We start from the raw sequence: 15,171 nt of genomic DNA, 5'->3' as shown, positions 1-15,171 counted from the left end.
GGTTAGGGACAAATCATCATGGAGAAATCTATCTATGCAGTCACTAAAAGCTAATACCAACTTGATGGCACCTAATCAATTGTATGAAAGTAGGAATCTATAGGTGTTAATTGCATGTTATATTCCAACAAATAGTGATAATGACAGAACCAGAGCTTTGTGAAAAACTGCAACAATCTTAATATGATTCAGGAAAAAAATGGACTGCTAGGTGACATGAATGATTGGGAATAAGATGAGAGAATACAGAATAAGTGAGTCCAACTACAAAGTGAATGGTATTTAGAATTATTTCTTTTTTTCCCCTTATCTCCTGCTTTTAATTTATTTTCCTTACTAATTTTTACAGTTTTTCTGGGCTTTGCATAATATTTCCCCTAAAGGCAATAGCAAGATAGATATGTATGCATATACTAAAAGCCCAGCCACAATCTTTTTATTCTCAAGGAAATATTGAGGTGTCAACTGCTATGGTCCATGCTCAAGGTAATAGTCCTCATATAATGGTCAGAGAGAATTAGAGATATATGAAATCGCATGCATAATTTAGCTAGCTATAGCAGACACCACTCTGTTTGACCAACTGCATTTACAAAATCTTACAAGAAACTAATCTGGCCACTAGCAACAGAGTAAACACACCCTTCCCCAGACTCAGAAGCTTAAAACTGATTTCACAATATAGTGGCCATTTTATTTTTAAATGAACATATCATTATTTGTTATTGCGACATAAAATAGGAGACAAGAACCAATGCTAAACTGAAGCCCTCCTGCCATAGAAAAAAGAAAAATGTTTTAATGGAAAGGGAGACATGTCATGCTAATAGTAACAGGTTTTAAGTTCACAAGTTTTGCACAAAGCTAATTTTTACTACAAGCAAAAGTCTATTTTGATTTAGTTCTCTAAAATCTTTTGAGTGAAATGTCTACTGCCTCCCTCCCTCCCTCCCTCCCTATATATAAATATATAAATTAGTAACAGTAATACTATGCTGGGCAATACTTGAATGATTCTAAATGAAGATTTATAGAGGGGAGGCAATTCCTGTTTCAGTTAAGGGGCTGGGTATATTGGGTGGAAATATATTTTTTATATTATATTATATATTATACTTATAAATATCCACATATTTTACAGTAGGATGGCTCCATAAAAAAATTCTGATTTCTTTCTTGAACCTGGAGTAAATTCGAAAATTTACTTAAGCATTACTCCCAGAGAAATGATATGAACTTTTCCCAAAGAACAAATTGGAAAGGCAGCTCAAGAAGAGTTCTTTACCTTCTTTGGGCATCGGCTGATCTTTTCTTCAGTATCTTTCAATGCCATAGCATACTCATTCACATCATCAGAAACACCTACCATCTGAAATACAATTAAATGTCAGTAATGCCAGCTAGAGTTTTCTTAACACATTAAAGAAAATGGGATATTTGCCAAACACAAAGCAAAAAGCTGAATGTGATGAGAGAAGCAGCATCAATATTTTGCAAGGCCCAGCACCAATTCTTACCATAATATATAAGTGCAAAATTAACATCTTGAGGACAGAACTACAAAATAGTGACAGATGGCATGTTGATGGCAGGCTGTTGCCAACAGCAATGAAGCAACATGTTGGAGGGTGCTCTCTAGCAAATGGACTTCCTCTGTCTGCTACTTTCTCACTTGGAACCCAACTTCCCCTTAAGTCATTGTCTATCAGCCAGGTTTATTTCTAGACCTGGGAGTTTAAGATCCCCTGAGCTTCTGCTTCTCAAATGGAAATTATTAGGTACCTATTGTTTTACCGATTTAGTGACCAAAGACATTAAATAAGATGGATCTGTCTTCATAAGGTACAGTATCAGGCAAAAAACAGATGAGCAAATATTACAAATCTGGTGCTTCCCACCCTTTCCCAGTGGGTCCTTGTTTTTTTTGTAAAGTGAATTCTGATCCCAGTTCTGAGAGAGAGACAGGACTAGGAACTCTGCTAAAATGAATCCTGCTCACCTTACCAAGCTGCTGATGCACGCTGAGGTTGTACATCATGACTATTCCATCCAAGATTTCCAAGAGAGAAGTCTCAGTTATTGGTTGATCCGGCTCTTCTGTAGGTTTCCCTAATAGAAGACCCTCATTTCCACAGCTGCCTTCAACTGTCATAAAAACAAAAAAGTGTTTCTAAGCAAGCCGCTGCTGAGCATGTGAATCTGTAATTGTGAAAAAAGAAGATCTATGCTTTTCTGAATTAAAATGTTGATACCTTAATCATGAATTTCATTCATGCTACATTAAAACTAAATCTAAATGGAAAAATGTCTATAGTTGATTTTCATTCTTCCACATACACTCTCCTGTTAACTCACTTTCTTTTCAACCTATATTCAAAAGGAATGAACCTTGCCTCCTTCTCCTCTTCCTTTTCCTCCACTGTTTGCTAGAATAATTAAATCTGATTAATTTTCTATTCTTTACTTGCTACTCTGAAACCATCTGCAGGTGTGATACAATTCTCACAGTCTTTCAAGCAGAAGGCATGTAGCTTGCATTCCATTCATAGGGTTCCTTAGAACACATTCACATAGCAACTAAAAAGAGGAAGAAATCTTGTCCTTCAGCCATAAAGTATCCTACTTTGGACATATTATGCAAAGACCCAGCTCTTTGGAAAAGGCTCTAATGTTGGGAAAGGTGGAAGGAAAGAGAAGGCGAGGACGACCAGCAGCAAGATGGATGGACTCAGTTACAGTGGCGTTGAGTGCACCGTTGAGAGACTTGAAAGAACAGGTTAGGGATAGATTGTCATGGAGAAAATCTATCTATGTGGTCACTGGGAGTCGAAAACGACTTGATGGCACATAATCAATCAATGTCTATGAAAACTTGTTTCCACTAGCATTCATAGCAATTGTTTGGAGGGTTCCCTTCCCCCCCATATTTTCATAACTCCCTTTAGTCCTTTTATAGTCAGACTACAGTTATATATTACTCACTGTCCTCCTCTGTTCGTTGTTCCATGTTCAGTGTACGGACTTTAACCTTCTCTAGGGCACCTGGTGATCGCCTTGGGGTCATCAGGCTGACAGCTGCAGTACTGAGGAAACGGTTAGCTCGCCCCAAGGTGGGGGAACTGAGCCAGCTTGGCCTGGCCAAGGCTCCCCCAATTGCCAGTGCAGCAGCTGGACGCTGAGAGAGAGAGAATGACAAATATATGCAGTAGTATTTGTTAAGCTACAACAATTCTTCCTCTCAAGGAAAAAATAAAGCCAGCTTGAACCATGCACAAATCTTTGATATTCAAGCAGCTAATCATAAACTACCATTCACAAAAATGTTTTTGAAACATTTTCATCTCACTTATAATCTAGGGAAAATCTGATGGGTCTCATACAAACAAGCATAACTGGGGTAAAGCTACTGGAAAACTATAGAAAGAACCACAATTTGTATTGCCTTCAGTGTATTACCATAAAATCATTTTGTGAATGCAAAGGAATAGCCTTGCTTGCATATATAGCACAGCAAGACAGGTGCTTCTATATCAATTGGTGTGTAATCAGCCTGTGTACCAGACAACTTAGAAGAATCAGTGTTGTGTATTCTAAACTTAAGAGACACAATAGAATTCAGTTTTGCAACATCAGAAGAGAGGAAGCACAGATTTTTTTTTTTTAAATGGTGATTGTCTGCAATATTCCCTTAGCCTCATTCAAGATATTCTTGCGTATTTTTAAGAATGGCAAACCCTTGGCAGACTCTTTGAGCACGATATGAAGACTATGTTTTAACTTGTGTAATTTTTCATAGAGTTTGTTGGCAACTATCTTCTAAGTCACTTATTCCACCCTCTGCTTCGTGCAAGATTTCCAATATAGGATACAAATGCAGCATCCCCGAGATAAACCTGTTAAGTTTTTACTTAAGGACAGCCCATTGTCTCCTGAGCAGTCTGTTTAACTGCTATATCCTATATTGGAGATCTTGCACTAAGCAGAGGATGGAATAAGCAACTTAGAATGCAGAATCCTAATGCAGAAGCAAGTTCTGCTTTCTTTCAGATTCCACCGTTGATTCTTGTTCTGCCCTCTGAAGCAACAGAGAACAAGTTTGTTGCATGTAAGTCCTTCAGTACTTGAAACCAAGGTTCATGTCTCCCCTTTAGTCTTCTTTTCCCCAGATTAAGCTTGCTTGAAGAAGGAAAGCAAAGCTATAAGGCAACTTTGGCCCAAGAGTCTAAGATGGAAAATACTATTGAAGCCAAAAACAACAAGACTCTCATTCTCAGCAGACAGAGTTATTTCTGTGCCTGGATTTACTTCATACTGAAACTTGGGAGTCTGCAGCACATCAGGTCTTGAAGGAAAATGTAACAGACATCCTCAAAGTCAACAAACTGACAGAAGTACACTATTCCTCACAGAAAGAAAACACAACAGCACTTATTCCTGAATTTCCAATTGCATTTTGCCTCATCTGCTGAAGGACCAAGTTCAAATGATAGAAGCATTCCCAGGAGCTTTTCCACTGAGTCTCCACTGCTGATTCAGTTTTTCAGGCACTCAGTACATCTGATCTGACTACAGTAGCTGTTCTTTTTGCTCTCAAGGGATCAGTTCTTCAGACAGAGCACAAAGGTATTTCTCAAGTTCTCAGTCTGCAATCACCTTGAAAGGGGAAAGATCCTTTGCAGTGGGGTATAAAGAGAGTAGAAGCAACAGGTGAAAACTAAACCACTTCCACTTTCTGCAAAAATCACAGGGAAAGTGAGAAAGAGCTATCCTTTATCATCACACAGGCAATAGCAAAGGGTAATTTGATATTTTTTCTATCAGTGCACCGTATTTGGTTTGGTGGGTTGGTTGGTTTGAATCTCGTAAGCCGCCCAGAGTCACTTGTGTGAGATGGGTGGCTATATAAATAATATCAATACATACATACATACATACTTTGGAGAAAGCAAGGTATGACAGGAGTCCGTTCCTTGTTTTCTATGTCCCAAGCACTGAAAACACAGGAGGGTTTCCTACTTTTTCCTCCCTTTTCCAAAAGATACATCACCATACAATTTTTTGCAAAAGATTTATTCTTTACTGCTTTTGCAAATCCTAGTGAAAAATAATGGCAGAGCCTGCTCCTTTCTTAAGACCTCTGCACAAGTCAAAAAATTTAGAACAGGGGGAATAAAATTACAGCTGAATCTTCACATGTAAGAACCAATAGCAGCAAGTGTTTAACCAGCATTTTTTAAATATATATTCCCCAACTAAATGCAAAGGCTTATAATCAGTTCTGGCTATACAACAAACTCCCCTTCACTGAAAAGATTCCAAGCCTGGACCGGAATCAGCAAGGCTAAAATTGTCTAAAAGGGTTAAAAAATGAAAGGAATTTTACCCAATACCAGCCCCACCCCCACAAAGAAAGTACCAGGAAGATGTTCATGGGAAGAGATTTTATAAATATTATGCCAGCACTGAGAAAGCCTCTTCACTCTTAGCCAAAGGTTTTATTTTCTCTACTTTCAGAACTGTACCTTTGAGGAAACATTCTTCATACCTGAATGCCTTGCTATGGTTGCATCTGACTGGTATACTACATCACAATTTGAGAATATTAATTTCTCAGATGTATAATTTATAAATTAAATTCATAAGGCCACCCCTCTCACAATGTCTTCTCATACCATTTGCTTTTCCCACTACTCAAAACAATTTTTACAAGCTTATCAAGAACTTTTCACCACTGCTAACAACTTTAATGAAACTTTGACCCATTTTATGCACCATTTCTAAGGCTCACTTGTGCTGTTGACACTGCTGATTCGTCATCTTCATCAAGATCATCCATTGTCACAGCCTGAAGTTCTGCAGGATCAATTAGAATATTCACCTTTGAGGCCAAATCATCTGTGTGAATAAACAATGCAATGACATTGCCAGGTATAGTTGCCTAAACACTTTTCTTTTCCTAACTTGATTTCCCACTTGATTTCCCACTAGTAGAAGGTCAAATGGTAATATAATAAGAAAGATCTAAATAGGATTTGTGTATCAAAGACACTTCTCAGAGTTAACACTGAGGGGAATAGCAAAAGAAAACTGTTGCCACCCGATGACACTTCTGAATCAACATGTTCCTATGAATGCAATTCTTTTGCTGTTTCAAATACTAATGTTTGGATACTAACTAGGGTTGAAATGCATATTCAGTGCCTGTTGGTCTACTTCTTAAACTCAAAAGACATTATAGGTGTTGAGGTTTTCCTACTAATAGATTAAGACTGCTATTGTAACAAATCATTTTGGCCAGGTGAAGGGGTTGCATTTGATTGTCTCCTCTCACGTGCTTCATGCAAAATAGCCTGGGGGGAGGACCTGCCCGGACTTGTCTTCTCACTTCCTTTTTTTCTCTCTGCCGGCATGTAGCAAGCCAGGTAGCTCTCAATGAGAGCTAAGTCCTTTAAATGTTTTGCTTTTGTTTTTGCTTTCTGTAAATAAATTATTTTTATAGAAATGCTTGGTGTGTGACTTTGTTGACCTCTCCTGGGCTAAAGGCTTTCCCAGCATCTGCCAACAATAGGTTTCTCACAACATATGCAAACCCATGTTGTTGTTTATTCGTTTAGTCGCTTCCGACTCTTCGTGACTTCATGGACCAGCCCACGCCAGAGCTTCCTGTCGGTCGTCAACACCCCCAGCTCCCCCAGGGACAGGTCCGTCACCTCTAGAATATCATCCATCCACCTTGCCCTTGGTCGGCCCCTCTTACTTTTGCCCTCCACTCTCCCTAGCATCATCATCTTCTCCAGGGTGTCCTGTCTTCTCATTATGTGGCCAAAGTGTTTCAGTTTTGCCTTTAATATCATTCCCTCAAGTGAGCAGTCTGGCTTTATTTCCTGGAGGATGGACTGGTCTGATCTTCTGGCAGTCCAAGGCACTCTCAGAATTTTCCTCCAACACCACAGTTCCAAAGCATCGATCTTCCTTCTCTCAGCCTTCCTTATGGTCCAGCTCTCGCAGCCAAATGTTACTACGGGGAACACCGTTGCTTTAGCTATGCGGACCTTTGTTGTCAGTATGCAAACCCATACTGTTATAATATCTGCTGTTCTTCTTGCTATATAGCTATGAGGGAGGAGCGGTTGGACCACCAGCCACTCCTAAGTGAAATGCCTCAGGGCTCAGCTCTCTCCCCTATGCTATTTAGGATTACCATAAGACCTGCTAGGAGATGTTAATGAACAGCTTAGGGTGAAGAATCATTAATACGTTATAAATATATTAACTAGTTATAAACATTGCTCTAGCTGGAAAAGCAGTGGAGAACCTTACCTGGTGTCTGAAAGGTACGAAGAGCTGGATGGCACAAAGCAAGCTAAAACTGAAACCTAACAAAACACAAGCACTGTTGTACATACATACTATGGCTCTATTTCAGCTCTTCTGTTGCCTCTGGACAACGTAAAACTCCTCCTCAAGAAGGTCCCCAACTTGGGGGTTCTCTTGGACCCATAGCTCCTGCTTAATCAGCAGTTAGAGGCCATTGCAGTTAGAGGGAAGGCTTTGTCCAGCTTTGTGTCATGATCGCCATTGCGATGTTTGTGACATCGCAACGGCTCGCATGACAATACAAGAATATGGATCCCTGGCTGATAAGGCAAGGGCAATAGAGAAACACAAAAAGCAGTAATGAGTCTAAAGAAACAATGTAACGACTGAGGCCGGCAACCCAGGAAGCAACAATAAAAGGTAACTGACAAGAAATTGAATGACAACCAAACAGGAGAGGTGCGCCCAGGCTTTCGAAAATTAGAAGCCTGATCGCCCGGCAATGGATCATCACCACACAGGAAGGCGATCGAGGCGATGCCCGGGGCGCAGGGGGCTGGACGACCTCTCACCTGGCAAGGACGAACTGTTGGGACTTGTGGGGCGCACCTGGGGTGGGGGGGGTGGAGCTCTGACCGGCGCGGGCTATTTAAATCTCGTTCCGGTGTGCTCCCCTCACTCTCAGCTTTCTAAGGGCATGCATTCTATTCCCAAATAAAACCAGAACCTAAAGTCTACTCTAGCATCTGTGTTTTTATTGGGTCTCAGGCAGAGCCTGACACTTTGGCTGGTCTGTCAGTTGAGACCCTTTTTGGAGTGGGAAGCCCTGGAGATTCATGCATCAACACCTTGAGACTAAACTATTACACTGTGCTCTGCTTGGGGCTGCATTTAAAAATTACCCCCAAACTGCATATGGTACAGAATGCAGCTGGCCACTTCCTGGTGGGCAACAGCCACTTCAGCAGTTTTGCAAGCACTGTGCAAGTTGCCAGTGGGGTTCCAAATTCAGTTCAAAGGGCTGGTGTTAACCAAAAAAAGCCCTACAATGGCTTGGCTCCCCATTATCTGCCCACTCCATGTGCTCCATTAGGAGGGGATACTTCAGGTACCCTCTCCCCTCCACAAGAGCTGAAAAGGAAGGGAGCCTAGTGACAGGCCTTCTCAGGGGCTGCCCCACGGTTAGGAGACAGCTTAGTCCCAGCAATCCAAACAGCCTCTTTGGTGTTGAGTTAGGAAGGTACTGGAAATGGTTTTATTTTGCAGACATTATGGGTTAAGTGGTTGTTTTTTAATTAGTCTTTGAGATAATATGATTTTTATTATATTTTTAACATGTAGTGTTTTGACCAAAGCTTTCACTAGTACTTTAGGAGCATTAGTATATTGTTTCTGGTCTATGTTTTAATTGTGAATCATCTTAGCAGCCTGTGATAGGGTAAGATATAAATCACATAGCACACTGTTGTCATCTTAAAAAGGCAAGAACAGAATCAAAGTGGTAATATCCTATCATCCTAGCTTTCACATCATCTTATACAGCTTTAAATGTAAGAACTACATTAGAAACTCTGTTCTATTTAAAAATGCAACTAAATCATCAGTTTGTATGACTGATTAAAATTATTTTTTCAGTGTCCTGAAACACATCTGTGCTGAGGGCTTGCAATTCAGTGCTTTTATTAATGAGCCTGAAATAGGAAATCTTCCAAGGGTGAGCTGTTGTCCTGAGGACTCTCTTTTATTCAGAAAAGCATCTGCAGAGTGCTTCAAACTGAATAGCAAAAAGAGTGGGATGGGTTGGATGTCTGTTTAGCTCTTTCTCAGCTGTCAGAATCACTCCCTCAACTACTTGTTTCAAGAAAATAAAATTTAAATATCTTTAAAGCAGCTAGGGTGGCAGCTTTGAATGATAATTAATTAAAATAAGAAAGGTTAGTCAGTTTATTGATAATTACTCCATTCAAGCTACATGTTTTTTAAGCTGATCTCCTTCAAAAAATCAAAGCCTGTGAAAAAAAGTCAGAGTCATTCAAATGTGTTGAAGCTTGAGTCATATGATACAACAGCCATGTTTGATCATCAGACCAATAAACCAGGGATGTGGTTCCTGGAGGCCTGTGATGGGCCTGCAGAGCCCTTTCCAAAGTTGCCACCAAATTTATTTAGGTATTCTTTTATTTGTTAAATTTATATCCACCTTTCATCTGCAATTGTTAAAATTGTTAAAAACATAGAAAGCAGCTGTCTCAATTGAATTGAATTGAATTGAATTGAATTGAATTGAATCGAATCGAATCGAATCGAATCAAATCAAATCAAATCAAATCAAATCAAATCAAATCAAGTCAAATCAAATCAAATCAAATCAAATCAGATTTAGTTTTTGCCCTGGCCCTACCAATTTTTGGGAAAGCAGCCTCCGCATGTCACTCAAAAGCCAAGCACAATCCTCAGCCTGAAAAATGTGTACCCCTTTAATAAGGCTTAGGATGGTGAGAATCAGGTATGTTTTTTGAAATAAATTCCATAAAGATGTTGTATAGTTAAGTTTCAGTTACCAATTGGCAGTACATAAAAAAATGTCCCATCAAGATTGTACTTTACTTTCAGACCAGATTATTGCTTCTAAAAGCTTCCCTTTCACTGCATGTTTGCCCTTGAATCAGCTTCCAAGACAAAAAGTAGAATTTGCAGACCTTGAAAGCTGCTGAAATATGCTTCCAATTAGAGGCAAAAATGCTGGGTAGGGAATCCTGGATGAATAAAAGCAAGATTTATTAAAGGGTCATACGAAATCTTTCAAATTAAATTTGTAATTCATTTTTCTTTTTCTCTTATCTCTGACAGATGCCCAAGCAGCCCTAATACCCTAAAGCCCTGAAGAGCATCTGAAAGAGGAAAAAGCATTCATTAGATTCAGACAGACCAGGCAGGATCAACTGCCAACGTAACTTCAAATCTCTGGAAGGTTCTTGCTTTTAGCTACAGAGGTTATACACAGATCCCAGAAGAGAATTGGCATATTTCAATTAATTGGCATAAGCTTGGATGTAATTAACAAGTCAAAAAAATTACCACACTTATGCCAAAGCTGCTATTTAAATTTCAAATTAAAATACACAGTCTCCAAGAAAGGTTATGAGCAAAACTAACTTCAGATGCTTAGTTAGCACCTGCCAGTTAATAGCCATTGGTGATATTCAGATCTCAAATTCCTAACAATTAGCAAACTGAAAATATAACAAGGTAGGGAAAGCAAGGAGAACATGGTTTTTGGAATTCTTCCAACCCTTTATCAGCAGTTCAGCTTTGGATTATGAAACCAGGAGGGAGGTGGGCTTATATGGTAGTCACTCAATGTATTTTTCTGTGGCATAGATTTTACGATATTTTGTAATGTTAGACAATCATTAATTTTTTTCTCCTAACGTAGGTTTACAAATGTGTTTGATATTTGGTTAATATGTGAGTTACACTGATAGTTTTCCCCCTTTCTGTTTTTTCTTGTTGGTTTTTGTTTTGTATTCTGTAATTTTTCTATTTCTTTCTGTAAAATACAGTAAGAAACTAATAATAATAATTTTACAAAACAGTTATTAAAAAATGACACATAACGTGTGTCAAAAGTCACTTGCCTTTCAGAGTTTTCTTGAGATGAGATAAGAGCCCCCCAAGTCGCTGGAGGTCAAAGTAATCCACCTTCCCATTATAAAAGAGCTGAGGGGGAACATAAGCATCTGCAAAAAACAGACATACATGTTCTATACGGTGAAAGAACTAATCTTCTCGGACAGCACATAACTGGGATAACTATGAATTACGTATAGATTTTTAGGCCATGTTTTAGAACACGATCTGAAGAAAGCAACCTAAGTAATAACTGCAAAATGTAATATATATTAAGACAATAGATTCCTACAGTTTTAAAGCAGCATCATAAAATATCTCATATACCAGAGAGCTTCAAAAATTAGAAAAGAGAGCAGTGTAAATTCAGTAAATAACATTTTAGAAATCTATTAAACATTTTTACAAGAGGCAACTTTGAAGAGCTAACTTTTTAAGCCTATGTGAAAATTTCTGATAATAAGGTAAGTGAAGCTTGGTAGGGATGAAGATTCAGAGTCTGTGCTGAATTTAGCCAACATGGATTTACTTCCAAGTTTGCCTCCTACTGTATGTTCTTAACTATTCTTCCTCTGCTTAAAGAGCAGAGTCCTCTATAGAGTGTGTCACAAGATAGTATAGTACTAAAAATGCTAAATAGAGAAGGTTGCAAATGTATTGTCGAAGATGACAGTGACAGGAGGGCCATCTGGACAGCTACATCAAGACAGAGATAGCAGTGAAGCTGGCTATCTTCTCTGGCATCCCTGTATCTGCTAAATGATGTTCACTCGTTGGATAGGCTGTTTCACTGTGAGAAGAGAGAACATTAGCACTTTTTAAAATGACAATCTTCCTGAACATTAACTATGATTCTCCAAATATCACACATTGTCTAATTTGCAATTAATACCACTCCAGAAATTCTTAAAAATCTTAGTTTTAGTTGAAGACTCCATTCTTCAACTTTCAGTCATATACTAATATAGATATTATTGTATTTTTCAAAGATAAGGGCATTTTACCTTCACAACTCAGTGCTGATGCATTCTTCACCTTATGTTCATCCCAATAATGTCTCAAGGCTGCTATGAGTCGATGCAAGAAACACACCATATATTCTGGAGGACATAACACGGTCAGATTCTAAAGGCAAAAAAAGTGCAACAATCCTCTGCAGTTAACCTAACAGTTTCAGGAGTTATGCTAGATATCTCAATTCACTTAAATACGTGTCATGCATATACTCTTCCTTTTTGCATTTCCACAAGCAGAATGGGCCTCTTAATTGATGGAGTATGTCCATACAGATTTGTGCCTATTTCCCCACAAGAAACAGCAAGCAGCTGTCTTCCCTCTGAAACACAGTTGCTGTGTACATCAGAAGAGATGGTGGGCCAAAACATCTTAGCAAGAGTCCAAAAGGATATTTCTCTTGCTATCACAAAATACTGCTCTCAGGAACAGACACCACATAGTATTAAAGTGAATCTCTAAGGGACCTTCAAGCTATCCCTGCATGAGCATTTCTATGAAAAAAAAAATCCTAACTAGTAACACTAATTCTCTAATAATTCTCTACCAATTTACATATATTTCAGAACTGCACATAATGGGTGGCATCCATAATTTTTTTCCCATTGGGAGGAGCATCCCCAAGTCGAGTACTGTTGAGAATGCTCTTATTGGCAGAGCACTAGATAATCCGAGCCTATTTCCCCTTTTCCTGCAACCCCCACAGCCATCTCCCCCACCTCCCAGAGCAGGTTTTAGGCAGAGACAGAGGAACAGAGCGAACAGTACCTCCCCAGACAGAGAGAGTCCTTCCATCTTTGGGGGACTTTTGCTAGATCCAGCTAATTGTATACCATTTCTACTGATAAAGATTATAATATAGGATGAAGCTACTGATCATTCAATCTTAGAATGATCGTAGCTGGTTTTACCTTGCTATGAGATTCAGCTACTTTAAAAGTTATTAAGTTTCATTAGCACCTTGTTGAACAATCAATATGTGAGAATATCTCAGACAGATGAGTTAGGGAAGCTAATCTGTAACAGACAAAATATGGCTGTACAGGGCACCGGTTAGCATGGAATTCATCAGCAGAACATTTTACAGATTGCTAACATGTTAACTGAGGCACAATAATATCCTTGCTAAAACGTATACTTCTAAGCAACACAATCAAATGTGCAACAATTGATGAAAAATATAATAGTATTCTTCTTCACTTACCCCTCGATTGCTGGCATTTTCCTGAAGAAACTTGCGGAACTTATTTAGAAAGATGTATCTGGAAGCTCCTCCCTGAAAAAATCAACAACTGGTGTTTAAAGTCAGTGGAGTCCCATCTAAATTATGGAATATCTTAAGATCAGACCATACATTTTGTTTAAATGTTGGTCATTTAATGTGCAATTTGGCCCTTAAAGAGCAATTTCATATTGTATTTTTATCATATGATAGTTTTTATACTGAGCTGACAGACTATTTTCTATTGTGGTTTTCTAAACCGGCTTCCAATAAGCTGGCAGGAAGTCACAAGCTGCAGTCATATGACATTGTGCTTAATGACCACACGTGGCTCACTTGAAGGCTGCGACTGGAACTGCCAGAACTGCCGTCGCTTAGCAACAGTGTTGCTGGTCCCAATTATGGTAGTTAACTGAGGACTACCTGTAATTTAAAAAATTCTTAACAGCAACTATATTAAATGAAGGGCTAAAGAGTCAAAGAACATTAAATACTACAGACCAAATTTTGGTACTATCCAATACTATTTCAAACAAGATTCCTTACAAAGAAACCAAAAGTATCATATGTTGTACTTTATTTTAACTGCCCTGAAGAGACCCAACTAAAAGCACTCACTTATTCTGAGTATTTATTTATTTATTTATCAATCAATCAATCAATCAATCAAATTTATCACCACCCATCTCCCAAAAGGGACTCTGGGTGGTTTACAATAAAAAGTATTAATTCTTAGCATGTTTATTAAATGTTAGAATTTAGTATGGCACTGTGCATCCTGCATTTAATAGTCATATTCAATGGAAAGGGCAAACAGCATACTTTAAAGCAAACCTGTTACCCAGATGCTAAATCAAGAGTTAGCAAGATATATCCCTCAAAATCAAGTAACACGTTAGAATTGTTTAACAAGGTAACCCTAAATTCCAGCATAAGGTCTCTCAGTATCTAGTCAAAATAAGCAATATATTAGGAGGCTAACAGCACAGAACATGGAACTGCATGAGTATGCATAGCTCTGAGAGAACAGCATAAAGCAAGTTTATATTCAGAATTATTGCAGCCATTCAGTAATTTAAACTGCCCTTACCACACCATGGTCTTTATTATTTAACAACAGCTTCAGTATCTGCACCTGGAGTTCTTCCACCACTAGGAAAGAACAAATAATATAACTATTATATACATTGGGTGAGTCCACCCCCACACTCTACAGAGAAACCAACAATGAATTTATTCAAGTCCTATATAGAAACTCTAGAAAGAAAACCAGCCCACCTAGATTATTTCATTACTCCCTCAGAAGAGATACATCAGTAAAAGTTCTAGTAGGCTGCTCCAGATAATCTTGAGAATGACAGGATGTACGAACTTTATCAGTGAGTAACTCAAGAGGAGAATTGAGTTGATCAATACTACATTTGGGAGTATGGAAGCACATAGCATTGACAGCACTGCAATACCCAGCTGTGGTTTGTACATTTTCCTGCAGACTGAACTCAAGCTATGATTTATAGATTTTGATCACAATGATTCCAAGCCATGTTGTATAATAGAGGTGCATCAGAGCCTTGCATGTGACATCTAAAATCTCTCATTCTTAATGTGACCAAAAGGGAAAATTATTAAAAACATGACCAAAAGATAATCATATTAACTATATTTAATTTTAACTAATTTAAATGTAAATTAAATATAATACATTTTAATTATTATTCTATCCATGTAGAGCATACATGCTACTCAAATGCCAACCACAGCCTTCAGCCCAGAAAAAATTACACACCTCTGATCTACAATGCCACAAAAGTCCAAATTTCATAAACTCATTATCGTACCTTCAATGCGTTTTTTAAGCCGCTGGCACCCTCTCTCATATGCTCGCCTCCTCAGTCTCTCCTCAGCATTCTCATTCTTTACTTCTTTACTCTCTTTGCCCTGCATTTAAAGAAGGGCATCAACAGAATTATAAACAGTACTCAAAGCAT

At 38.5% G+C, this 15,171-nt stretch overlaps 1 protein-coding gene across 1 annotated transcript in view; it reads right to left on the bottom strand.

Moving 5' to 3' along the window:
* Window positions 1–15,171, bottom strand: part of RNF123 (ring finger protein 123) — a 110,109-nt gene that overhangs the window by 71,949 nt on the left and 22,989 nt on the right. The window contains exons 16-24 of the mRNA XM_063292034.1: window positions 15,022–15,121; window positions 14,274–14,335; window positions 13,166–13,237; window positions 11,952–12,072; window positions 10,956–11,057; window positions 5,789–5,895; window positions 2,983–3,175; window positions 2,000–2,145; window positions 1,286–1,369 (exon numbers count right to left, since the gene is read on the bottom strand). Coding sequence (XP_063148104.1) covers window positions 1,286–1,369; window positions 2,000–2,145; window positions 2,983–3,175; window positions 5,789–5,895; window positions 10,956–11,057; window positions 11,952–12,072; window positions 13,166–13,237; window positions 14,274–14,335; window positions 15,022–15,121 — 987 coding nt within the window. The remainder of the gene's footprint in view (window positions 1–1,285; window positions 1,370–1,999; window positions 2,146–2,982; window positions 3,176–5,788; window positions 5,896–10,955; window positions 11,058–11,951; window positions 12,073–13,165; window positions 13,238–14,273; window positions 14,336–15,021; window positions 15,122–15,171) is intronic.

The sequence above is a fragment of the Candoia aspera genome, chromosome 2, assembly GCF_035149785.1.
Source record: "Candoia aspera isolate rCanAsp1 chromosome 2, rCanAsp1.hap2, whole genome shotgun sequence".
NCBI classification, from domain to species: domain Eukaryota; kingdom Metazoa; phylum Chordata; class Lepidosauria; order Squamata; family Boidae; genus Candoia; species Candoia aspera.
This window is presented reverse-complemented; position numbering and strand designations above follow the sequence as displayed.